General features: G+C 44.2%; 1 protein-coding gene across 1 annotated transcript in view; it reads right to left on the reverse strand.

Moving 5' to 3' along the window:
• Nucleotides 1-27,500, reverse strand: part of Tmem214 (Transmembrane protein 214) — a 377,130-nt gene that overhangs the window by 105,487 nt on the left and 244,143 nt on the right. The window contains 1 exon segment of the mRNA XM_068372549.1: nucleotides 10,191-10,339. Within this exon segment, the coding sequence (XP_068228650.1) occupies nucleotides 10,191-10,339 (149 nt within the window).

The raw sequence follows: 27,500 nt of genomic DNA on the forward strand, positions 1-27,500 counted from the left end.
AGACACCTATTCTTCAAGAAAGAGTTGACTGTAGAAGCCTGGTGACCCATCTATGATCTCTTGGAGAGCAGCCTTCAGTCATATTGGCTGCTGTTGCCCTCTCTTCCTCTTCTATGGGTTGACTGGTAAAATCACCAATCTTTCCCACTCAGGGCTGAGACCAGTGTTGGAGACCTTAGAGTTTAGGTACCACTGGTACCTGGACAACCGCAATTGAGGAGGAGAGTGAAAAGCAGTAGGAGGAAAAGCCTACCTCTCAGTAGAGCTCCTACGTCTCAGGTCAAAGGGCAAAATAACATTCTCAAAAGGAGTCTGATACTTCAAGAGGAATACATGGGGTATGACAAGTGCTACTAGAGCCTGTCAGGAGACTGCCTGCTAAATTTCCTTAACTAATTCCTAATACCATGGGGCATCTCTTGTAAACAAAGGTATGCCCACTGAGGCTTTGATTCCTACCTGTCAGTAACCAAGAAAGGGCACACATTACCAGATATCATGTCATGCATGTTAGAGAGAGATGATTGTGGAAAGGGCGAGTGAGCACACATTACCTAGGCATCGAGTAAAGGCACACTCTTGCGAACAACCAAAGAAATGCGAGCAGGTGATCATGGGCCTACTACCAAAGTGGTAATCACTGCCAAGCGCGCCTGCACTACCATGGTAGGACGAGCAGGTGATTAATGGCACATTACCTACGTGGTACACACCTGTGAATGCTCTAGCACTGCCAAAGCATTGCTCTATGGAGAGTGCAGGTACTACAGAGGTTGAGTGCACCTGTGAATGCTCTAGCACTCCCGAAGCATGGTGCAATGGGGAGTGCACGCATGCTACCAAGGTATCATGAGGTAGAAAATTGCTATAAGTTTGCGAGTACGCCACGTTAGCAAGAAAGCTCACCCGCCTACTTCCCTAATGCTCAGTGGTCATGTGCACTACACTGTGCAAGACTCCCTTGCCAAACAAGGGTCTGTGTGCCCCTGTGCCAAAGCAGCATGAGGTAAAGCACAATAACTCCCCAGCACTCCAGCAAGAGGTTAGCGAGTAGCTTTGCAAGCTCCTACAGGAGGCGTGCGCTTGTATGGTGGTAATCCTGAGAGGGTTTTCTTGTGTGCTGACCCACAGCAGGAAAGGTAGGCTCTTTGTGAAATGATGAAGCATGAGGCACAGGTCTCAAAGGTCCTGGTCTCACAGTTGTGCCCTATGGACACGACGGCAAGGGGCGAGAACTGTAAACAGCCTCCGTACTCCATTATTGTTTTGCTCCGAAGAGCTGGAAGGAGGCAAGGAAGAGCCACAAGGGAGTGGCCACTCGCTCAGAAACGAGAAAGATGCTCAAAACTGGGTGGTGAAGCTTGGCATTTCATACTTTGCGGGCCCTCAGAGCACATTGTGTAATTAGCGAGCTGAAAAGACTGACCCAAGTCAGCTCCTGGGTTCACCTTGAGAGGAATCCCCGACTGGTAACCCCGAGGGGTACTAGTTTGCAACTGCTCTAGTTCGTATGCCAGAGCTGCAGGAATGAAGGATGAATGAGCAGTAGCAGAGGTAACTGCATCTAAGGTAATGTGAAGCTCTGGCAGGTCAACCACCACAATTCTTTCAAGGAGGAAGACCATGGACACCCCCTGGAGATACAGGTGTGAGCTCTCGCTGTGCCCTTAACTGTAGCCCTCAAAAAACTGTTTCTTAGAAGGGGTACCCAAAATCCCCAAGGAAGGCCAAAGTTGTGCTAAAAACTCCCCTAAGGTTATGGATGAAGCAACTTTGCTTGGGGAAGCAACGGAGTCCTCTGGTTGTTTGGGAGGCAACCAGACATTACTCTAGCTTGACCATCCTCAGGAGATCGAACAAGCAGAATCAACGAGAGGGAAGAGATGCCAGAGTAAGAAGTTGGAACTTCTTCACCTTCTAGGACGACCTCAAAGGAGAAGAATCCCTTTTAAACTTCTTCCGTTGCTTACCAACCGCACCCACTAAGAGGATGGCCACTCCCGACACTCTTTACAAGGAGACTCCTGTGAGCAAGAGTGGCCTCTGCAGTCAGGACAAAGGACATAAGGATCAGTCTCCAAAGAAGACATGAAGGTGATGCAAGGGTGACCTTCCACTCCAGGACAAACACACATAGTTGAGATCCTTAAGATCACATGCACTCCTGAAAAAGAAAAAGATTTAAAGTAATAGCCAGTTTGCATTGAATAATTAGAGATTAACAGGAGAGAGCCAAAATAAAGTGTGATGTCATATCACCTGCTAACCTCCTCCCTAACTAGTGCCGGGTGGTTATACCTTGCTAAAAGTTTTATGGCTTGTTTCAGTTTCCACCGAAACATATATCCATAGTAAAGAGAAGAATGGTTTGTATAAGGTGTTTGAAGAAATATATTTTTTGCCAGTGTTCATATCCTAGTTATAATCAATAAAGCGGTCTTTCAAATCTGTAAAGAAGACAAATTCGGAGATAATTTGTGTTTCCCTAATACAAAGCTGGAGTTATTTATGTGGATTATCTTTCCGTGGCAGCTGGAGGTAGTCATTAGACTTTTAATGTGAGGTGGCAACCATGCCTAACTGCTTGAACAGGTAGCCTGGGGATGGCTAGGGATAACCAGCCACCTCTATATATACTCTCAAAGCAGTGAGAGACCTCACTTTCGATTGCAGGCAGGGCTTCTGGGGGACAGGTGATGGCAAGCCAATTTATATAAATAACTCCAGGTTTCTATTAGTTAAGAAAAAATACAAATTATCTCCAAATTTGTCATTTGTTCCCATGCTAACAAACGTTGTGTTATTTATGTGGATGACTCACTCTTAGGTGGGTGGAAGTCCTAGGTCTGGTATGGACATTGACCTGGTTTTACCTAATACAATATATGACTGTAGTCTAGGGAAAACTTTGACACCTCACTGAAAATACGAAGTGAGTATACTCGTGGCCTGAGCAATGCAGCATAATAAAGGTTGTTAATTTGTATGAACGCCTTCGAGTTTATGTAGGAAAACAAGACGTATCCCCTTGCTCCCACGTAAAAAGCAATAGGGACGTGGAGAGTATAACAATTTTGTAATTTATACTATGCTACACAAGGGAAGTGATAATTACCTGCATGGGTTGAAGCCAGCTTCCAGAGGGAGCCACGGTGCTGTGCACCAAGGGAGGGGGGGGGGGGGGAGGAAGAAAGGAAAACCAGACATTCTCATTCATCCCAGTCTTAACCCGGGTAACCAATACCCTCAACCAACTGCTACTTGTCCATCAAGGAGCCTGAGGTATCTTAAACCACTTAATGAGCAGCCACCACAAGAGCGATAGTGAACGTATCGAATCTCCTGTGGGTCACGTCTTTTAAGTAATGGACTGTGAAGGTGGTCTCTCTCTTTCATGCCCGCTGGGAGAACTTGCTAAAAGGAAAAATTGTGATTGAATGCCAGGAAAGTACTGATTCCCCTGACATCATGGGCTTTATGTCAACAAGCCTAAGGAGGATCGAGAGCCATGGGTCTTTCGATTACTTGGCGAATCTAGGAAGAAACCATGTTTTTGGTGTTAGTCGGGGCCATGTTGCTGCAGTGCGTTTAAGATAACATCTCAAACTCCTCACTCGGCATAGTAACAACCAATCTGGGTCATTGGTCACAGAACAAAGACTCTCAATCTGAAAGGGCCCGAATCTACGGTCCAGCACCCCCGGGGTTTGAATCTTAGCAATAAACTCAGGGACGAAGCGGAGTGTCACTTTCCCCCATTCCCTTGAATGGGTGATGTTATACAAGAGGCCATGAAGTTCGCTGACTCTCTTTGCCGAGGCCAAAGCGAGCAAGAACGCCGTATTAAAAGTGAGATTTCGGTCAGTTGCATGGCATAATGGTTTGTAAGGAGGTCCTTTCAAGGATCTTAAGACGTGAACCCCGTTCTAAGAAGGACGCCTAATCTCTGACTGGGGACAAGTGATCTCATAACTTTGTATGAGTAAAGAAAGCTCCAACGAAGAGGAAATATCCACTCCTTTCAGCTTAAGGCATGGCTTAAGGCTGAGCGATAGCCTTTTGCCGCCGAGACTGAAAGTAGCTTTTCTTCCCGAAGGTATACAAGGAACTCTGCTATTACTGGAATAGTGGCATCGAGTGGAGAGATATTCCTTCCACGATACCAACCACAGAATACTTTCCATTTTGCCTGGTAGACTGAGGCTGAGGACCTATGCAAGTATCCTGACATTTGCTCAGCGGCTTGTCGTGAAAAGCCCTTCTGGGAAAGAAGACGATGAATATCCTTCACTTGTGGAAGATGTTCGCGTGTGGTTGTTTGAGTAGATCTGGTTGTGGAGGGAGTTCTCTCGGTAGATCTACTAGTTGCAGGTGGTCTGGAAACCACTCTGCATGATGCCATATCGGAGCTACAAGAGTCATCATTAGATCTTTCGATGCTCTGATTTTGTTGAGCAGTCTTCTCATCAGACAAGACAGGTGAAAAGTGATCTCATAACTTTGTATGAGTAAAGAAAGCTCCAACGAAGAGGAAATATCCACTCCTTTCAGCTTAAGGCATGGCTTAAGGCTGAGCGATAGCCTTTTGCCGCCGAGACTGAAAGTAGCTTTTCTTCCCGAAGGTATACAAGGAACTCTGCTATTACTGGAATAGTGGCATCGAGTGGAGAGATATTCCTTCCACGATACCAACCACAGAATACTTTCCATTTTGCCTGGTAGACTGAGGCTGAGGACCTATGCAAGTATCCTGACATTTGCTCAGCGGCTTGTCGTGAAAAGCCCTTCTGGGAAAGAAGACGATGAATATCCTTCACTTGTGGAAGATGTTCGCGTGTGGTTGTTTGAGTAGATCTGGTTGTGGAGGGAGTTCTCTCGGTAGATCTACTAGTTGCAGGTGGTCTGGAAACCACTCTGCATGATGCCATATCGGAGCTACAAGAGTCATCATTAGATCTTTCGATGCTCTGATTTTGTTGAGCAGTCTTCTCATCAGACAAGACAGGTGAAAAGTGATCTCATAACTTTGTATGAGTAAAGAAAGCTCCAACGAAGAGGAAATATCCACTCCTTTCAGCTTAAGGCATGGCTTAAGGCTGAGCGATAGCCTTTTGCCGCCGAGACTGAAAGTAGCTTTTCTTCCCGAAGGTATACAAGGAACTCTGCTATTACTGGAATAGTGGCATCGAGTGGAGAGATATTCCTTCCACGATACCAACCACAGAATACTTTCCATTTTGCCTGGTAGACTGAGGCTGAGGACCTATGCAAGTATCCTGACATTTGCTCAGCGGCTTGTCGTGAAAAGCCCTTCTGGGAAAGAAGACGATGAATATCCTTCACTTGTGGAAGATGTTCGCGTGTGGTTGTTTGAGTAGATCTGGTTGTGGAGGGAGTTCTCTCGGTAGATCTACTAGTTGCAGGTGGTCTGGAAACCACTCTGCATGATGCCATATCGGAGCTACAAGAGTCATCATTAGATCTTTCGATGCTCTGATTTTGTTGAGCAGTCTTCTCATCAGACAAGACAGGTGAAAGGCGTACACATCGATGTTGTCCCACCGTTGTTGGAATGCATTTTGCCATAGAGCCTGAGGGTCTGGAACTGGAGAACAGTACAGTGGAGGCTTGCAGTTCAGAGATGTTGCAAACAGGTCTACAGTCGGGGAACCCCGCAAAATCAGGGCTTTGTTGGCTATCTGACGATTCAAAGACCATTCGGAGCCTACTATCCAAATCGCTCTGCTCAGATTGCCCACGAGCACATTCCTCTTGCTGGGAATGGATCGAGCTGATAGACACCAAAAGTTCTCCTGACCATCTGAAGATCTTTACCTAAGATGCCATAGAGGCTGCGAAAAGGTACCGCCCTGTTTGTTTATGTAAGCCACTACTGTTGTGTTGTCGCTCATCAACACTACAGAGTGACCTGCCAGCAACTGTTGGAACTGATGAGCTAGGTAAGCTGCTCTCATCTCTAGAAGATTTGTGTGCTGGTTCCTTTTTGATTCTGACCAAAGGCCGGAGATCGTGTGGTGCACATGAAGTCCCTTGGACAAACTGCTTGGATGACCATGTCCGCCGTCCATTCTGAACTGAATCTGTTGAACAAACTTGTTCAGAGGGGAGAGATCGATGACTGGTCTGCAGCCACCAGTCATGTTTTCCACTAGAAAAATTCGTCTGTAGAAGCCTGGGGACCTGTCCGCAACCTCTTGGAGAGCGCCCTTTTGCAGCATTGTCTGGATTTCGGCCCTGAGGGCCAACTTCTTTAAAGATCCCATCGCATAGAATCTCAGATGCACTGGATCCAGAGTCAGAGGAGGGAGAGATTGAATGAACGGGAAGCGATACCCTAGGGCTATCACTTCGACCGTCCAGGGATCTGCCCCGGGACCTGTAACCTCTGCCAGCGGCGCTGTAGGCATCCTCCCACAGGTGGTAGGTGATGAGGAATGCCATTCCTACCCGGAGTGACCACCTCGGCCACCTCCCTTTCCTCCCTTCTTTTTTCAGAATAACTTGGACCCTTTCTGTCCTTTGGATGGAAAGGGCCGCTTTGACACCTTACAACGTCCAGAGGACCTAGAAGTTGACTGGTGAGTAGAGGATGGTCCTTGCTGAGGACATGAAGACTGGAAAGGTCTACCATAGGTCCTTGATGTCATGGCCCTATGGAGGAGAGAATCGTTTGACGATTTCCTCCATCGCTCAGCAGCCCTCTCTATCTCTTCCAGAACGAAGAGAGATGGACCCTCGAGGATGGAATTCCTCAACCGAGAGACCTCCACTTTCGACACCTGTTTGTAGAACCTACCTGTGACAGTATCCCTTCTCTTGAGGATAGTGTTCGCCCGCAGGTTGACGACGTGGTGCAATAGAAACTCACAGTCCCAGTACCTGACAACAGGAAAGGCTCCTTTAGTCTTCCTGGCCAGCTCCTTTGAAAGATCGGGGGGGCGAACCATGAAGCCTAAGGATCCCAGCCATAGATCGAGCTAAGAAGCAGCCTGCATGGTATACTTTGGGTCTCTCTCTATGTTCAGGAGCTCAACTGCCTAGAGGGAGGCCTTCAGAGAGGAGAGGAGAGGATCTGAGTCGGTACACCCTTCATTAGAGAATCTACCGAAGGGTCGAGGGTCATGGTGGAATGTGGTTCCCTTTCGATCTCGTAATACTTCCTTGTAAAACAAAAGGAAGTGGAAGGGACTGAGAGGAGGAACTTCCCCTCAAGGAACTAGAACTTCCAGCTATCTGAGCGATAGCTTTCCTTTTGGCAGCTGCCAAACCCTTGGACCAGGGCAGAGCTGCACTGGACCTGGAAGGCTTCTGGGTCTCGAATATCTCATCAAGAACCATATCCCTCCCTTCCTGGATGGTGGAACCAGGAGTGGACAACCTGTTAATGGCCCTCATACAGGCAAGGACCTGCCAAAGGTATGTTCCGGCTTGCATCTCTCCTGTTCGGAGTGATAGTTCGGACTGGGCACCTTTGGAAGATTCTCATCTTATATGAGTCTAAGGGGTCGTCAACCTCCAAGCTCACATCCAGAGCATGGGGTAGGTCAGGGTTGTCAAAAGAATCACAGGGAGGACCCGCCACAAGGGACTGTCTCTGTGCCTTAGCCATTCTAGCTTCCTGTGCCGCAGCGTTCCCAAGTTTCGTCTTTGTGTCCTTCGATTCCCTACGCACAGGACGTTCCTCTGCGGTCTTAGGAGAGGGAACCTGTGAGGTTTTCGAGGTACTTGATGAAGCCTTGGCAGTAGGTACTGAAGGTTCCTTCTCTGGAGGTGGTACAGAAACCGGACGTTGGCCCGGAGGCACTACTGTACCTCATTTTCTTGAGGGTTGAAGGGATGGATCGCGAGATTCACACGTCAAGCCGCGAGTTTCATGCGTCAACTGATGCGATTCACAAGCAGAAGTGCTCGGAACAGGAGCACTAGGAGCCACAGGAGGTCTAATGCCTTCCTGCTGCCCCAGAAAAGCACCTCCATCCGACGCAGTCGGCAGAGAAGGCCTCTGAGTAGATACTACTCTAGTTGGAGAATGCGCCACAGCGGGAAGCGTTTCCAAGCGCCGCGTAGGTGAACGCTTTGCTTAAACACCCTAGGCAGTGAAAGGCACTGGGGGTTTAGCTGGAAGCCTGGTAGAGGAATGATCATTCTTATCTTCAGGTCCGGTCCGAGGTTGTTTGGAAGGTGTGGCTGAGGGGCTACGTCCTGATGGACTGCGCATACACCTAACTTTAACTCTAGACGAGGAACGTCTAGACCTTGATTGCGAACGTGTGTTCGTGATTGTGAACAAGATATTCGTGAACAAGAGCGTCTAGTGCTCGTTCGTAAATGCGGTGAATGTCGCGAATGCTTAGCTCGCGAACGAGAGTGTCAGCCTCGCGATCAAGAACGTCGTTCTCATGAATGGGAGCGTCGTCCTTGCGAGCTTGAGCGCCGTTCTCATGATCTAGATCGTGAAGATCTAGAACGCGAGGGTCTGGACCTAGTTCTAGACTTTGCTCGTGATCGTGTAGAACGTGATCCTGATACTTGTTCCCGAGAAGAGGAACGCCTCCGAGGAGAGCGTTGAGACCTGCGGTCTTGTGGGCGTGAGGCTCTAGAGCGTGAGCACCTTCTAGAAGAAGAACGCTCGGATAGTGATGACTTATGATCTTCAGGGGAAGAGAGTCTAGAATGGAGGGGCATGGTGATGCTCGTTCTTTCGCGCTGCTGATGATAGGAGTGCTGGTCCCCGGAAGATCTACACCTGCAACCTGCGGGTTCCTGTGGGAAGAAACAAAGGGTTTGAAGGTTAGGAGACGTTGGAGAGGGGAACGCAAGCGATCACCTCGTCCATGCGTGGAAAGGCCAGAAGGCGACAGATGGACCTCGCACAGTTTCAGAGCATGAGATGTTGATGGCTCCGAAGACGCGTCCTTCTTGGCACCACGCTGAAGAAGGTGCAGCAGCTCCTCCTCTGAAGAGGACCCAAAATCCCTAAGGATGACCACACCTGCAGCAAATCTGAAAGGGAGAATGGATTGCCAGCAGCTGGAGGAGAAGTTGCTCCTCTAGGGGAAGCAATAACACCCCCAGTACCACGGAGTTGCCAAGGAGTTAATCGATCAGCGGTCCTACTCGATCGTTCCTCGTAAGAGCGCGAGCGAGAAGGAACTTTTGAGAGAAATTTGGGGATGCGAGAAGAAGAACGCGCTCTGCTTACCCCTGAAAGAGAACGGTCGCGCTTCATCGTCGTCTTCCTACGCCGCCCAAATTTCTCCCATTAGGGGGTAGAGCACTCCCTACACTCTGCGCAGGGCGAACTCTGCTCCCATCGATGCTCACGGCAAGTAGGACACAAAGAGTGTGGGTTCAACCTCCAACAACGACATGAAGGTTCCACACGTGGCACCCTAGCACCATGGACAGGTTCGCATGATGAAAGTATTTCACAAGAGAAGACACTATCTCTACTAAGCCACAAAAATGACGTCTCTCACTGCTGTGAGAGTATATTTAGAGGCAGCTGGGTACTCACCAGGCATCCGCAGCCTACTTGCTTAAGCAGTTGGGCAGGGTTGCCACCTCACAATTAAAGTCTAATGGCTACCGCTGGAAGATAATCCACATAAATAAAGGAAGGTTTGTTAGTATGGGAACAACTGAGATTTTATGCACAATGCAAATTGAGTAAGCTACAGACTGCAAAAAGGGATCTTCATTCATAATGTGTACATTGGAAAAAGATTTTTAATTAGACCTCATACAGTATTAAAATTTTGAGACTGTAATAGGGCTAACCCCAAAGATTTATTTAAAAACTTGAATTAGAGGTCAAAACTGTAGAATAATAAAGTTTGGAAGATTAACAGGAGGATAAGAAGAAATCAAATGAATAGGAAAGGAAAAAACTAATACAGCTGGGCTGAAAATAATCTGTAATGAAACTTCAGTAATATTTACGATATGCCACAAGATGAAATTGTAAATCCTTCAGGGAGGAATTAGTGGAGGAGAGGTGAAATTTATAGCAAAAGAAATAAACTACTGTACAGTATTCAGAATAAAAACACCTAAGTACAGGAAAGCATTAATTTCAACCTAATTTCTGATTAGTCTACTCTTCAAAGTTTTTGTGACTAATAAAAGGGTTTGCCCTTCATGGATGTTACTTCTAAATTCCTACTTACATTGGTAGCTTCAGTTGCATCTCTGAGTCCTGGAACTGAATCAATCTTGTGAGCCATTTGTTTATTTGTTTCTGAAAAACATTTAAACATCTTTGGGAACTCTCCCTTATTGGTTTTAGAAGACTGACTCAACATATCCATCTCCACAACTGAAAATCAAAACGTAAACTATATCAATCTGATGTAGAGAAAAAAGTTGGCTTCAAATAACTTTCTCCTTGTTTAAAACAAATATTGCTTTCAGGCTTCAAGGGGTATAGAATTATAGTAATAAGCACATTAAATACATTCTCCTTTACATAATAAATATCTGGTTAAACTATTGCACATATGGAAGTAAGAGAAAACTTGAAGTTAACCCTACTGATTTAAATTAAATTCTAATTCTTAGTGGTTTTTAAATAATACTAGAATAGTTTTGAGTCTATGGTTGACAATCTCCAATTTCAAGCAGGACTTAAAGACATATGGCAATTCAATCCTTCTTTTTCTAGCTGTGAATAACATGAAATTAAGAGCAGTTGGAATACTGTATTATGCTTTTTTTATGAATACTGCGATGCCTTATTTCTGATCCCAAAACTTTATAATGCCAAAATTCCCTTCCTATTACAGTATCCTCTCTTTCAATTCTATAGTGGGTACTGATGATGAATTGAACTACATTATTGCAGCCATCTTATACTTTGGCAGTCTAATATCTTTATGATGGAAGTGATATGGGGAGTCAGAGAAAGGACAGTAGATTTATGTGGAAAGTTGTGGTATAAGAAAATTTGTCATAACTGGTGCATGAATTGGTTGCTTGCAAATGATAACAGTATCAACTGGGGATAGTAATGAGAAATTGCACACACTATCAAAATTGAAAAGTGGAGAAAATCGAGAGCAAATGTGAGAAAGAGTGAGGTTTTTTAAGTAAATGGAAAAGAGAAGCTTAAGCGATGGATATCAATACGGATGGTGGAAGAATGAAAGCAGATATTTTGGAGATAGTCAATTATCAATTTTCACAGAAGACACTTGTATAACTGAAGACCATACTAATGTTAGGACTGAAACCAATACTGTACTAGGTATTAAGATCAAAAGCCCAATAGCAGATATAGGCATGGCACAAAAATCAGACTGGTACTACTAACATGGCTCTAGTGATACACAGCCAATGTCTAAGACAAATGGATACAGCCATGTACAAAGGCCAAATGTGGTTCACTGACTGGAGCTACAACCAGTACAGTTTGTTATTTTTTTGTTTAGAGTAACAATAATAATATATTAATAGCAAATATAATAATACAGCAGTGTAAAAATAACAAACAATAATAATAATGATGATAATAATAATTATAATAAATATAAGCTATTAATAATAATTATAATAATGTTGCAAGACCAAATACCATTAAAATTATGAAAACTGAGGTACATAGAAATGACCATCTAGGGTAAAATTATAGCCTACAAGGGGCATCAGAGATGAATTAACCTATAGGAATGTTCAACCTTACATATAAGATTCCAGAAGGTTTTTTAGAGATTCAATTTACAAAAATATTAGTTTTAAATGGCATCATCTACAGTACATGCCGTGTAGTCACACACATTTTGTAAAAGAACTTTGCTCAACTTTCACGAAAATATTGAACTAAATTTATTATGTGGTTAAGCCTTTACTAATGAACCCAGTAGTTATATGATTATGCCTTAAGTATTTCAACAACTTTAATTTTCTATTATGCTGTCTTCAATTATCTTGACTTCAAAGACAATGTTTTGGTCTGGAAGCGTAAACTATGAAAAACATATGGCCTCATTTTTTATAATTCTGACCATCCTTCACATTCAGTTCTTCCTGAAAAGTTCCACCCTGTCCGTAATACTAGGCATGCAGTTAATTCTATTCTCCATCATGAGGCTCAATACTACACAGCACCCTAGAAGTTTCATTTCAGCTGTGACCAAGTTGGGGCATGATCTTCCTGATAGGGTAGTTGAATCAGTAGAACTTCAAAAGTTCAAACTTGCAGCAAATATTTTTATGTTGAACAGGCTAACATGACAAATTCGGAGATAATTTGTATTTTTCCTAACCATACAAACCTTAGCTATTTACATGGGGTTTTACTTTCGGCGTAGCTGAAATGACGAGCCATTAGAATTTTAACGAGGGTCGTTTGATGCTTCCAGACCCCAGCTTGTAGCACCTGCGTCACCGAGAAGTTTCTCTTAAAAGCCAGAGACGTAGCGATGCCTCTGACATCGTGTGCTCTGGGACGACGTGACGGGGGAGGATCTGGATTCAAGGCGTGGCGGATGACACATCGGATCCAGGCAGAGATAGTATTCTTGGTGACCCTCCTCTTCGTCCTTCCCGTGCTCACAAACAGGGCTTGCATGCGAGGACGGACTGCAGCCATTCTCTTCTGATAACGCCTCAGACTTCTCACTGGACATAGTAACAGATGGTCTGGGTCACTTGTTACAGAACGGAGACTCGAGACCCTGAAGGAGTCGAACCGTGGGTCCGGCACTCCAGGGTTCTGAGTCTTAGCTACAAACTCAGGGATGAACCCGAACGATACCTCCCCCCATCCCCTTGAATGGGCGACGTCGTATGAGAGACCATGAAGTTCACTGACCCGCTTGGCTGAGGCCAAAGCGAGCAGGAACGCCGTCTTCCAAGTCAGTTGTCGATCAGAGGCCTGGCGTAATGGTTCGAACGGAGGTCTCTTAAGAGCCCTGAGGACGCGAACCACTTTCCATGGAGGTGGTCTCACTTCCGACTGAGGGCAGGTAAGTTCGTAGCTTCGTATGAGTAAAGAAAGTTCCAGCGAGGAAGAAATGTCTATTCCTTTCAGCCTGAAGGCTAAGCTTAAGGCTGAGCGATAGCCTTTCACCGCCGAGACTGAAGGACGCATTTCCTCCAGCAAATACACGAGAACCTCCGCTATTGCTGGAATAGTGGCATTGAGGGGAGAGATACCCCTCCCACGACACCAACCACAGAAGACTCTCCACTTCGCCTGGTAGACCCATGCGGATGACTTTCGCAGGTGTCGAGACATCCTCTCCGCAACTTGTTGCGAAAAGCCTCTCTCAGTGAGGAGATTTTGGATAGTCTCCAGGCGTGAAGCCGAAGCGAAGCTACGGCCTTGTGGCAGATGTTGCAGTGTGGTTGCTTGAGTAGCTCATGTCGTGGGGGAAGCTCTCTCGGGAGTTCCGTCAGGAGCTGCAGAAGGTCCGGGAACCACTCTGCGTGATGCCATAGCGGAGCTATTAAGGTCATTGACAGATTGACCGATAGTCTGGTCTTGTTGAGTACCCTTCTCATCAGACAGAACGGTGGAGAGGCGTAGGCGTCGATGTTGTCCCACCGTTGTTGGAAGGCATCTTGCCAGAGTGCCTCAGACTGTCGGCGAGCACATTCCTTTTGCCCGGAATGAAGCCAGCTGATAGTGGAATCGAGTGGACTTCGGTCCACCTCAGTATCTTTACTGCAAGATGGGATAGCTGTTGTGAAAAGGTACCTCCCTGCTTGTTGATATAGACGGCCTTCATTTCTAGCAGGTTGATTTGGAGGCACCTTTCTGATTCTTACCATAGGCCTGAGATCCTCTGGTTCAGAACGTGGGCCCCCCACCCTTCTTTTGACGCATCCGAGAACAGCATCAAATCCGGGGGGAGGACGAGAAGATCCACTCCCTTTCGAAGGTTTTCGTCGGTCAGCCACCACTGCAGGTCCGTCCGTTCCGCGGGTCCCATAGGGACCAGTGTCCGGGGAATCGTTGCCTTGATTCCACCGGGACTTCAGCCGCCATTGTAGGGATCTCATCCTGAGGCGGCCGTTCGGAACTAGACGGGCCAGGGAGGCGAGGTGACCTAGGAGACGTAACCAAGATTGGGCTGGAAGGGCTTCCCGTCCGAGGAAAGGTCTTGCGACCCAACTCAGCCTTGCTGTCCTGTCGTCTGATGGAAAGGCTTTGTGGAGATTGGTGTCTAATATCATGCCTAGATAAACCAGTCGTTGAGTTGGGAGCAGAGAAGACTTCTCGAGATTTACCATGATCCCTAGATCTTGGCAAAGTCCCAGAAGCTTGTCTCGGTGCCGAAGAAGGGTCGACTCCGAGCCTGCCAAGATCAGCCAGTCGTCCAGATAGCGGAGGAGACGGATGCCGATCCTGTGTGCCCATGAAGAAATCAGGGTGAACACCTTGGTGAACACCTGAGGTGCTGTGGAGAGACCGAAGCACAGCACCTTGAACTGGTAGGTCTTATTGTCTAGGCTGAATCTGAAGTACTTCCTGGAAGACGGATGGACTGGGATCTGGAATCCCATGGCATAGGAGCTCAACGACACTGGATTCGCTGTCAGGGGAGGAAGAGATGTTATGAATGGGACGCGATATCCTTGGCTGATCAGAGATCGTCCAGGAATCGGCCCCGAGTTGCTACCACCTGTCCGCGCAACTTTTTAGGCATCCCCCCACTGGTCGACATGCAGGGGGATTGCCAATCCTAGCGTTTACGGCCTCGGCTGCTCCCCCTAGGATTCTTACCTCCCCTGGAGGACTTCCCACCTTTCTTGTCCTTGACAGGAAAGGGCTGCTGCTTAGACACTTTTGCCTTTGCTGCCGGAGCCTGTCTCAATGTCCTAGGCTGACGAGGCTGCTGAGGTTGTTGTTGAGGAGCTGGAGGCTTGTAGGGCCGAGATGTAAGGGCCCTTTGGAGGAGCGAATCTTGATTCGACTTCCTCCACCTCTCAGCTGTCCGTTCCACATCCTTGGGCTCCAACAAACTCTCTCCAAGGATGGAGGAGTGCCTGAGCTTGCTGACATCTACGGCTGGGACTTTCGAGTGGAACCTCTCGGACACGGCATCCCGACGTTTTAGGATCGAGTTTGCCCACAAGTTCGAAACTTGGTGAGCTAAAAACTCGATGGAGCGCGTGCCCGAGAGGAGCAAAGTCTCGAGGGCCTTCCTGGTGCTCTCCTTGGACAAGTCCTTGGATCGCAACAGGATACCCAGAGACCCCAGCCAAATGTCCAGCCACGAAGTGCCATGCATGGCACACTTCGCGACTTTCTCCTGGCTTAGGATCTCCGTAGTCAAGAATGTCACCTGCCGGGCGGAGAGTTTCTCGAGAGAAATCCCCCTAGAGAGCTCTTCCACAGAGTGGTGGAGGGGAAGAGCTAAACAAGACTCACCCATGATCACGAAGTATCTCCTCTGCTGTACGCGAAGAGGTGGGAGGAGTTTGTTCCCGGCAGAGGAACGGCTGGAGGAGGTGAGTTCGGTGAGATGGCCCTCAACCTTGTCTCTGGCACTCTTCACTCCCTGGGACCAGGGCAGAGCCACATTGGCCTTTGGGAGCTTCTGGGTACCGTAGACTTGGTCCAGGACCGTATCACTGCCTTCGCGGGGGGCAGTCTCGGGGTCCTTGAATCCGTTGAGTTGCCTCATCAGACTCAGGACCTGCCAGAAGGCACGCTCCGACTCGTGCTGCTCTCCTCCTTGTGGACTGGCAGCAAGGTCTCCTGTCCCCAGTAGCTCTACTTGGAGAGATACGTGGACGTTCTCCTGGGGTCTCGGTAGCTCTGGTCGAATCCGGGTAGAAGACTTAGGAACAGTTTTCGAGTCCTTAGGCTCCCTCTTGGGAGGGATACAGGACAAGCAAAAAAGTCTGGGGGCTCCTCTCCACACAAGACGGTTCTCTTCCTCGAGGTGGGGTTCCTCCCATTGGTGCCGTGGGAGAACGCCTCACCTCGCTGGATTCTCCTAAGGACGGAAAGGCTTCGTCCACAGGGGAAGGAGAAAACGCCGGCGAAGGGGAAGGGGCCTTCCCGACGGACTTCTTGGGAGCCAACTTAACCCTAGGACAAGTTACCACGAAGTCCACTCCTCTCCTTCACTTCAGCGGGGACGCGGGTGCCGTTGGTTTCAGTCCCAGATCAGCGAGGGCCGGCTTCATCACCTGCATGACCGCTTTGATCAGGGACCAGAACCAGGGCTGGTGGCTGACCGACGCAGTGTCAGCAACCCCCGCCGGAGGGAAGGGGATCGGCTGATCCTTAGGAGTAGATACTACGGGGCCTGCCTGAAAAGAAGAATGTTGCGTAGATCTCTCCGAAGATTCTTCTTGCTCCTGGACGTGCGAAGCTCTGCGCTTGCGAGGTGGTGATCGCGAGGACAAGGATCTGGAAGCACGCGTCCCCGAGGAATCGCACGGTTGGGCGCGCTGCGAAACCCGGCGGGAATCACTGGCGAGGTCGCACTGGCTCTCGCACGATGGTAGAACCGCTGGCTCGAGCACGGGCGAACGTTGGCGCGCGGCCGCGTGGAGATGAAGGCGCGGGTGCATGTGGGCGAGAGGGCGCGTGGGCGCGTAGGCGAAGGTGCGCATGGGCGCGCAGATGAGGGTGCGCGTGGCTACAAGCGCGAGCGCTGGCGATCGGGAGAACGATGGCGCGTAGGCGATCGGTGGCGCGTTGGCGAGCGATGGCGTGTTGGTGAGTGACGGCGCCTTGGCGAATGGTGGCGCGCGATGGCGCGTAGCGCGAACAGGCAAGTTAGCGCGTGGGCGTGTCGGAGATCTGTGGCGATCTGGCGCGGGGGCGCGTAGGAGAGCGCTTGCGCGCAGGCGAAGGATCGCACGGGCGCGCAGTTGCGCGGTCAGAAGGAACCAACTGGGGCGCAGGACCAGAGGGCGAGGAAGTGTGCAAAGGCGAACGCTTGTGGGCGGGCTCAGGAGACATCTCGTGGGCGCGCCGCACAGGAACTCGGGCTGTCCTAGAAGTGCGCGCGATGGCTGGCGCGTAGGCGAACATCGGCGAGGAGGCGGAGGGATAGTGTCCCTGCCTGCACCCAGATCCGGAGATCGTGGAAGCTCAGGAGGCCGATGGCGCGCATTGCGCGCAGCAGGAACAGAAGTGTGTAGGCGAGCTGGAGAACGCTGGCGCACAGGAGGTCTCTATGACACAGGAGAGCGCTGGCGCGTAGGTGAGCGTTGGCGTGCAGGAGGGCGCTGGTGAGCAGGAGATCTACGGCGAGACTCAGGAGATCGTCTGGGCGCAGCAAGTCCAGAGGAACCTGTGAGCGCCTGTGCGCTATCTAAGGAACGTCTGGGACTGCGCGCGCGCGCGCGCAGGTAAGACCTGGCGCTCGAGAGACTCGCCCACATTGTGAGAAGAGCCCTCTTGCCCCAAAGGGACCGGTGCCCGTTGGATAATGGGATGCGTGGGCGCCCACTGCGCATCTGCATCCAGGAACGGAGATGGAAGACTGGAAGGTCTGGGAGGCGTCGGAGATCGCGAACGATCTGCGGAGAGGTCCAAGGAAGCAGCTGCAACGGTTTGCTCTCGACGTGGAGGATCCTCTGCGGGGGAAGTCGAAGGCGAAGACCCGAAGAGGCGTCAACTCCCTTGTAGGGAGAAGGAAGGCCTGTACGGCGAAGAGGAGGGCGAGCCTTACGGCGAAGACGGCCTCGAAGCACAGCAACACCATTGTCTGTCCTCCGAAGAGGAGTCTCTGTCAGTGCACTCCCCCGATGGGGAGAGTCACCCACAGGAGAGACCGTTGGACCCAGCTCCTCCCTCGAAGGATGTTCGGAGGGGGGAACTGAGCCTTCAGCAACAACCGCAACCGCAATAGGGGTTTGACCCGACCCGTCGGAAACCTCTGCCACAACAACGTCGACAATAGACAGAGGATCTACCTCTGCTATTACCGGCGACTGTTTGACAGCTACACCCAACTGGATCAGGTCAAACAGGGCTTCCTTGGAGGGCGAGCCCTTAAGCTCCAAGGAAGCCCAAAGCTGTAAAAGATCATTGTTAGTCACATGGTCATTGATAGAAACAATGCCCTCCCCCGGAGTAGGAGGGGGAGCTGCCTCGCTATGGGAGGCAACGCCCTCTTTCGAACCCCGAGATTGGGACACAAAAGAAGGGCCTGCGCTACCACTCGCCGGCCTCTCGCAAGAGACCGATCGAGTGGGAGCTTCGGAGGAGGTTCGGGCGGCGGAAGAAAAGTCCCTGGACCCTTTCTTCTTCAAGGCAACCCTTGAAGGAGAACGGTCACGCTTGGGCTTCTTCTTACGCCGCCGGGCAAACCTCTCCCACTGGGAGGTAGGCCACTCCCTGCACTCACTACAGGTATTATCCCTTTCACACCATTGACCTCGACACAGCGGGCATAAGGAGTGAGGGTCCGTCTCGACCGCCGACATGAACGTTCCACAAGGGCGGTCGGGGAGTCCAGGGCATTTCCGCATGATGGAACGAAGGAAGAGGCCAACTTCAAGCACACAAACTGAAAAAGCAAAACAATTAAGGCTGTCAACAATTCGAGGGCGAAGCAGAGACGTCTGCTCATCGCCCGAGCCAAAAGTGAAGTGAAGCAGTTCACCGGTGTGCGTGGGGGTGGGGGGGAGGGGTAGCTAGCTACCACTCCCCTACCCCCTTGCTAACTAGCGCAAGGGTAATTGACCCTCGTTAAAATTCTAATGGCTCGTCATTTCAGCTACGCCGAAAGTAAAACCCCATGTAAATAGCGTGGTTTTTATTTCGGTTACGGAACAATTATGACTTTTCATAGTTTATGTATGTAATATCTGTCTTAATGTTGTTAATGTTTTTAAAATATTTTATCTTAATTGTTCATTACTTCTTGTAGCGTTTATTTATTTCCTTATTTCCTTTCCACACTGGGCTATTTTTCCCGGTTAGAGCCCTTGGGCCTATAGCATCTTGCTTTTCCAACTAGGGTTGTAGCTTAGCTAGTAATGATAATGATAATAATGGCACACTGATGGTTTCGTGGGACTAATAAGATAACAATGACTTTGTAAAGTTATAAAAAATTGGGATATTCTACGATTGCGTTTAGACACAAAACTATAAATCCGAGAACTGCTACAAGCCTCTTGAGCGGCTGTATGGGAGACTGCTATAAGCCTTTTCAGAGCGCAATTTTCTATTTCTTCTCGCAAATTCCCTAGTGAACTTATTCGACTTGTATTATTTTTTTCATGATAAAACAATATTTCTGGTAGAAATTTGAACGTTTATAACTTTATTTTACCTATATAATTATGTATAATATAAAACCTTTCCATAGACAGACTTTAATTTTTTTGCAAAGGAAAAGGGCGAATTGTAATTATTTTCAGTTAAAACTGGTTTAATATTAACATATTAGAAACATAAACGATGAAAAAAAACATACATACATATACACACCAACGATATCACATCGTAATATATTGTGTAGGAAGGGAAATAAAACCAGTGGTAACTCAAATCCTACCTCAGGACGGCAGTTGCCTAGTGTAATTTATGATAGCACTTCTGAATGTTTTTTTTTTAATATCTGCGAGTGTTTGTTTACAAAGTATAATTTTATTATAAGTAACTGGGTGGTTGTTTACAAGGAGTATGAGTTACTATTATAATAAGCATTTTTCTTTTATTCGATGTCTAAAGCTCTATTTTGATAACAATTAAAGTAATTTAGCATTAATTTTTTTTCTTTGTGCTTGTTCGTATGTCATTTTTTGTCGCCATGACTGGACGTCGTAACAATCCTTGGAAAAAGAAGACTGTGACATCTTCTGGCACGCACTGCGAGACCACAAAGTCTAAAAGGAAAATCTGTTTCTCAAAAGCGAGAAATTCAATGTCACAAGGGGAAAGTAAAACCAAACAACTAGAGGAAGTTGGAAGAAAGGGCGGTATGAAGAGAAGTGTTACTGGAAAATATGTACCTCAAGAAAAGAAGCAATATAGTAGGGTAAGGCAATTTTGGACAGGCAATTTTGGACAAGCGAGGCAAAAATTGGACATATGCAATATCTCTAAAACTATTTATAATTTTCAAAAACTATAATGCTGTTAGAAATTCCCCAACCTTCTACTTTATACATATTAGTACGTTTGGTTTTGAAAAAAAATTAAATACCACTAGAAAATTGTTGAATATGGGTGTCCAATAATCGCCTCGCCTTCATTTTAGGGCTTCTCAAAAATAATACTAGAAATTATTTTTTCTAAAAAAAATTAGCAGATGATACTAAAGGAAGGTTTAAAATAAAAAATTGATGAAAAAATCTGGAATATCTAGTGTCCAATTTTGCCTCGCCTCGAAAAATGATGAGGCAATTTTGGACACTTAAATGAAAAAACGACTAGTTCATAATGTTAAGTTATCAAGTAATACATTTTGTAATTTTCTTATCTTTTATATTATTCTTATATGTATCTATATATTTTTTTAATAATTTTAACCAAAAATGATAGTTATTTGAAAATATTTTTTACCATATACTTCAAGAGAAAAAATATTGATTTGTAAAAAACGGAAACAGAAAAAGGTTTTCTTTTCAAAGAAGATATTAATAAAACCTATTACTAATGAAAAAATATGTACAATACAAAACCTGAAATAAAAGTGAACATTTCAATATATATTATAACCAAATACGTAACAAAATAAATGCCTGAATATAAGTCTTGTCTATTTACTTCAACTGAATGCTCAAAAACTGCTTCTGTTCTTTTATAGATGGCACTAACCATTTTCGTTAAGGCCTAGGTTTCATAAATAAAGGAACTTTAATTACATCTGTGATTTGAAAAAGGTATGTATCCGTTTGGTGCTCTGGATACTCCTCTACCCCTGATGCCTGGCGGATGATCTTAGTGGAGTTAGTATGGACCGGCAGGGGTCACTTGCCTTAGTTAGGCACTGCGCATCACAAGGAACTGGCTGTCCTTTGATGACTCTAACCAACGAATCCTCTATGGATTTAATCTTTCTTTGAAAAGCGAAAATGAAAGAATGGGCCCCCGTCCCGGGCGTTGCAGGGTGCTAAGAATCTCCCGGTTAATAAATACAAAAGAAAAATTGAAAATTGGTAATTGGAATGTTAGAAACATGAATCAGATTTGGAAGTTACAGCAAGTAGAGAATTAATTTATGAATTAAGTTTGGATATCTTAGCCCTAAGTGAAACACTTTGTAAAAGGATCGGTAAAGAACTCACACCAAGGCAATACTGTACATATCTACAGTATCTACTCAGGAAGAACAGATGGAGTTGGAAGAGAAGGGGTAGGAATGACGACACCAAGAGCAGAAAAGTCATTAATGGAATGGAGCTGTATATAGCAGATGGTCACTTGCAAAGTTTAAATCAAAGCAGTGCAACATGAGTACTATAGTTAACTATGCACCAACAAATGATTCCCCTGAAGACAGGAAAGATGAATACTATAAGGAATTGCAGTGTGTAACAGATGAGATCCCAGAGAAAGATACGAAAATTGTGATTGGTGACTTCAATGATGAAGTTGCAAGGAATAATCGAGGTATAGAGAAGGTGATGGGTGTTGAGGGTCTTGGCAAAGTTGCAAATGAAAATGGGGCAGATTTTATAAGTTTTTGTTCTTTTCCAGCACAAGGACATCCACAAATATACATGGGCTTCATCATGTGGCAATTACAAAAATCAAATAGATTACATAGCCCTTGATAAAGAGAGGAGGAGGACTCTGAGAAGTATAAGAAGATATAGAGGTGCAAATATTGGTAGTGACCACTAGCTCCTCTTGCTACACTGAAATTAAAACCGAATGCACCTAACAGAAATGTAGATAAAATATCTAGGTTTGATACAACTAGCTTCTAGAGGATGAGCAGAGAAATCTTTGTAATTGAATGTAAGAATCGATTTGCAGTCTTAGAGACTTTAGGAGACAAATAGCAAACAATTAACGAATGATCCTTGGGATACTATAAAAAGGAGACAAAGATAGAAGTTGATTGTTGGAAGTTTCTGAGGAAGTAATGAAAATTGCAAGGAAGAGCATGCTAAGCATTCCAGTATTGATAGTGAGGTCAAAAGAAAAGCCAGAAATGACTGGCGAGAATATTTAGACAGGAAAGCAGATGAGTCTGACAAAGCTATGGATTCAGGGAGTGGCTTTGGTATAAGAATTGTACATATAATTATTATAGAAATCTCTACGGGAGCAAAGCAGAAGCATATACCTATCAAAAAGAGAGATGGAGCTGTTATAACAACAGAAGATGAAGAAAGGCAACGTTGAATGTAACACTTTAGTGGGGTCATGAATAGGAGATATAAAGGGATTAATTTGATTGATATACCTGAAGCTAAGGAATACCTAGATGTGCCCATCTATGAATTCAGTGTGTTTGAAGTCGAAGCTATCTTTTAAAAAAACTCGAAGAGATGGGATGCCTCTAGTTATGATGGAATAACTACTGAGATAATATTGGCCGAAAATGATGTGACTCCCAGATTACTTACAAGATTATTTTGTAGAATGTGGCGTGAAGAGGCAAAGCCTGATGAATGGGAGCTAGGAGTGTTGGTGAAAACGGCAAATAGGAGATCTGGGTGATTGTAATATTTACAGAGGTATCACACTTACATCAGTTGTCATGAAAATACTATGTTGTTTATTCTCCTCATGCATTTTGTAATGCATAGAAGAGTTGGTGATGTTGGAAAAGGATTGGACTGGATTGGTAACAGGATATTAGCTGAACTAGAGTATGATGATGATGCTGTCCTTATTAGCAGAAAACCACAGGTCAAGATAAATAGAAGAAAGACAGAGATGAGGAGATTGGAACATGCAATGGAAGAGGAAATATCATTGGAAGGAAAAAGGTTTAATGAGGTGGAACCATTTAAATATTCAGGAACTATGATATCTACTACAGGGATTAAGATTTTGAGTTCAATGAAAGATTGAAAAAAACAAATGAGACAATGGCTAGGTTAAGTAATATCTGGAAATCAAATCGCCTGGAATTACATATAAAAGTCTGGCTATATATCAGTTTAGTGAGATCGGTGTTACTGTGTGGATATGAGTCGTGGTATAACAATGAAACAATATCCAACAGATTTTATAGATTTGAAAACAAAGCCCTCAGAAGAATATTGGGAGTTAAATGGTAGGACAGGATTAGAAATGAAACTATTAAGAGAGATCACTCAAGTGCCATATGTGGATGAGATCATGGTGAGGGGTAGATGGAGATGGTTTAGGCATGCTCTTCGCTCTCTCCAAGAGATTAGTTCACCAAACTTTCAACCAGGCTCCACAAGGCCCTAGAAGAGTTGGAAGACCCAGGCCTACATGGCTGAGGACTATGAAGCAAGAAATAGATGTTGAATGGAGAAGTATTGATTTAAAAGCTCAAGATAGAGACGAATGGCAATCTAACCGAGGTCCTTTGCATCAATAGGCGTAGGAGGAGATGATGATATGTGGTTTCAAGCTATTTAACTCAAAGTGAGTCACTTTGCCTCCCTCTTCCGCTAAAAACCATTTTGTTGCTATACCAATGCAAAATAATGGATGCTCCTTATCTTTATAAATTACCACATACCATTTTCCTACAACTGAGGCTTTTTTATATGGAGGTGAAACGCTCTCCCAAAATTAATTAAATTCCTTTTGATTCGCTATCAGGACTAACCAAGTAGTTTGAATAATCACTATTAATTACCTTGGTCAATTTAGATTTTTTTATATTCACTTTAGCGTTTGCACACATTTTTCTTAGAAATCGAGAAATATTTGGTTGCTTTGTATTACCATCATTTGTTTTGTTTTTATTTCTCTTAATGCCTTTCTTTAGGGTTTTCCCTTTATTGATCTTCATTTCATCTCTTTTTCTTAAATCTTCGATTGCCTCCCTTTCTTATTCTTGTTTTGTTTTTATCATTCTTGGTTGCTTTTTCTGTAAGATTATCTTTTGTAGGTAAAAGTGTCTCTTTGATGGCTCGTTCATAATATGAGGTAAAAATAATAAGAATAAACTGGATATGTACAACTTAGGACGAATATTGTTTATGGGATCAGCTTTGTCTGTCGTTGATATCTCTCACTATCATGTTGTTTACTCTAATGTTGCTGCATTGAACAGTATATCAAAAAGGCAACACGCCAGCTGCATCTTTTCTATTGCAGTTATCAACATGGAAATTAGCAGAAAAGGGAAAACGTATTTTCCCTAATACCTGAAATTTTCATTTGGATTTGTGAATTATTCTAAGAACAATGTATATACAAGAAAGATTTTTTTTTTTATTATTGTAGCATTTGGGGTGACACCCCTCTCGAGGATGTCACCATGATTTGGTCGATCTTTTTGAAGGTTCCACCCGAGTGTCAACACCTTTGAGTGTGTCCCCAGTATTAAATAACTTTTTGAAAATCATATCATATCCCTCAAGCTAGAAAGACAAACCTTTTGTAGATGTAACTCTCAGGGTGTCACCCTGAGCAGACACTCCCCCCACCCCCATACTGCACTCCAAATGTCTTACTTTGTATGCTTATGATAACATATATGTAGATTTACACATAAAAGTATATTTGCGTGCTCGAATACAAAGTTTAATTTATATATTCATAAAGTAAGACAAAATTGGACAGTTTTCAAAGCTATGGTGAGGCAAAATTGGACAGTTTTCAAAGCTATGGTGAGGCAAAATTGGACAGGCAACTTTCTCACTTTTTTCTTGGTGAGGCAAAATTGGACAATCTTGGATTACGGACACAAAAATATATGTAAGTCCATAATTTTTTTATAGTATATTTATATTGATAGTGACCACAAACTGTCATAATTTGGAAATTGAGCGTTGCTGCTTAACGGAGATACAGACGTGTCCATAATTGCCTCGCTGTCCAAAATTGCCTCGCCTCTAAGATATTTTTTTTATTGATGAAATATAGGAGTTTCTAATTCTCTGATGATTATGAGACAAACTATTTTTATAGATGAGACCTCCCTCTTTTGAAAGCATGTTTGATTTTTGGTCATAAATTATTAATACAGGTTTTGTACAAAGGTTTCTAAAAAGGTGTCCAAAATTACCTCGCCTTACTATACCAATGTATTGCTACCTCTGTCATACTGACACCACCAATGCACATATGTGATGCAATACCTAGTACATCGGCCTCTCCCCCAATCATTACCAAAAAACGTCATTTACAGAATCTGACACCAAGCAAATTCATACCCATGTTATGTGCCTTTGCGTCCAACTGACTCCTTTCATCAATGGCATGCCAGAGAGAGAGAGAGAGAGAGAGAGAGAGAGAGAGAGAGAGAGAGAGAGAGAGAGAGAGAGAGAGAGAGAATAATCATTTTAAGAAATTTTTTATATAGCCTGTATTCATTATTTACACCCATAATAGGAATTTTCTATATCTTTTATATGTATGTATGAACGTATGTGTATACATATATATATATATATATATATATATATATATATATATATATATATATATATATATATGTGTGTGTGTGTGTGTATATATATAAATATATAATATAATATATAAATATATATATATATATATATATATATATATATATATATATATATATATATATATATATATATATATGCGTAAAAATCACAGGAAAACGTGATGCTCTGATGCAGAAGAACCACAGGGAAAATGAAGATACGATATATACGATCAAGTCCTGACTAGTTTCGTGATACTTCTTCAGAGGACTGATTTATTGAGAGAGGTTTCTTTACATTTTATAGGGAAAGTAAATGTACGAACATACATATAGAGGCTTACAGAACAATGACACTCCCATACCAGCTACCTGGGCTGTGGTCAGGTGTTTACTGGGCGGAAATCCAACCTCATTAGAAACCTGCTAAAAAGGGTCATTTCAGGTGACATGTAAATTCTTGTTTTTTACTTTCAATACAGTTTATTTATATGAATAACGGTAGCCTTATCTATATAAATACATAAACAAAACTATATGTATATGTAAAAAACATTATATATAAATATATAAAGGACATATACATACTTATACACAGACAGGCATTCATACACAAACATGTATAATACAGTATATACATAGACATATACATACGTATACACATACTGGTATATATATACAGACACATATAGACTTCCATATAAATGTTTTTTTACACATGATTAACATGTATATATACAGATATATATACACATACATACACATATATATACATATACATACATATACACAAATACATATATGTACATATATACATCTATATACACATACACACATACATATACATACATATATACATGTATATATACATACATATATACATGTATATATACATACATATATACATATACAGTAGGGTCCCGAATTATACGATTCCCCTTTTATGCGATCGCTATTTTTCAAAAATAAATTTTCTGTATCTGCGAAGCTGTTCAAAGTCTGCTAGTCAAGGACTACAAAACGTATCAAATATATTGTCTTTTTAAGGCTATTGGTAGCCCTAAATACGGCGATTTATAATAAATGTTACAAAACAATATTAACATTACATCTTATTAACATAATTTCATAATAAAAAGCCTATTTAAGGATGAAATTCCACATCAACAATGAAATCAACTGTTAACTGTGCGAGTCCAGCTGACAAAATGTAAACAGAATTGTGGTTACGTTCTCGGCAATCTTCATCTTTCTCTAACCTTTCGATAATTTTAATGGTAGTGTTAATGATGGTATATTAAAGCATTATTTTTGTTTAGTACAGCATATATAAAAGCTTTATTTTTCCCTTCGGGCGTTCAAGGTTTTCACGAGTAGACTGGATTCGTTTATCGGCAGTGAATAGCCTAAACTTCGGTAACGAGTCGGCAATATTTTGTCATATTTTAAACAGTATACATTTGATTTGCAAAGATTGGTTTTGTAGAGTACACGGTATAATTATAAAAATTCTCTCTCTCTCTCTCTCTCTCTCTCTCTCTCTCTCTCTCTCTCTCTCTCTCGTGTTATACAAAACTTACAAACAGATGAAGAAACCAAAATCAGTTTTCTTAAAGTGTCAATCAAATACGAAACGAAAAAATTATACCGTGTATACATCCATTTCAGTCGTAGCTTAAAATACGGCATCCGATTTCATCAGCAAACCACTACTGTATTTTTTGGGAAACATCATTTTATTCTAGAAAATTGCTACTCTTTAAATAGTTAATTGCACATTAAGAAAGCGTGTAGTTTTGTTTTTATATTTCGGGTGTGTTTCAAAAATAGAGTATTGTTGACTTCTTTTTGTTTTACTTTAGGCTAAGATCAGATCAGCTGACGTCTACCTGCCGGTCTCGAGAATAGGCGCATACGAATACAGTAACAGAAGTATTGTTTATACCATTTCTTAACTTATTCAAAACGTCTATACAGTTGATATTACATAAGCACCAATGTGTT

Source organism: Palaemon carinicauda, chromosome 4 (genome assembly GCF_036898095.1).
Source record: "Palaemon carinicauda isolate YSFRI2023 chromosome 4, ASM3689809v2, whole genome shotgun sequence".
Taxonomy (NCBI): domain Eukaryota; kingdom Metazoa; phylum Arthropoda; class Malacostraca; order Decapoda; family Palaemonidae; genus Palaemon; species Palaemon carinicauda.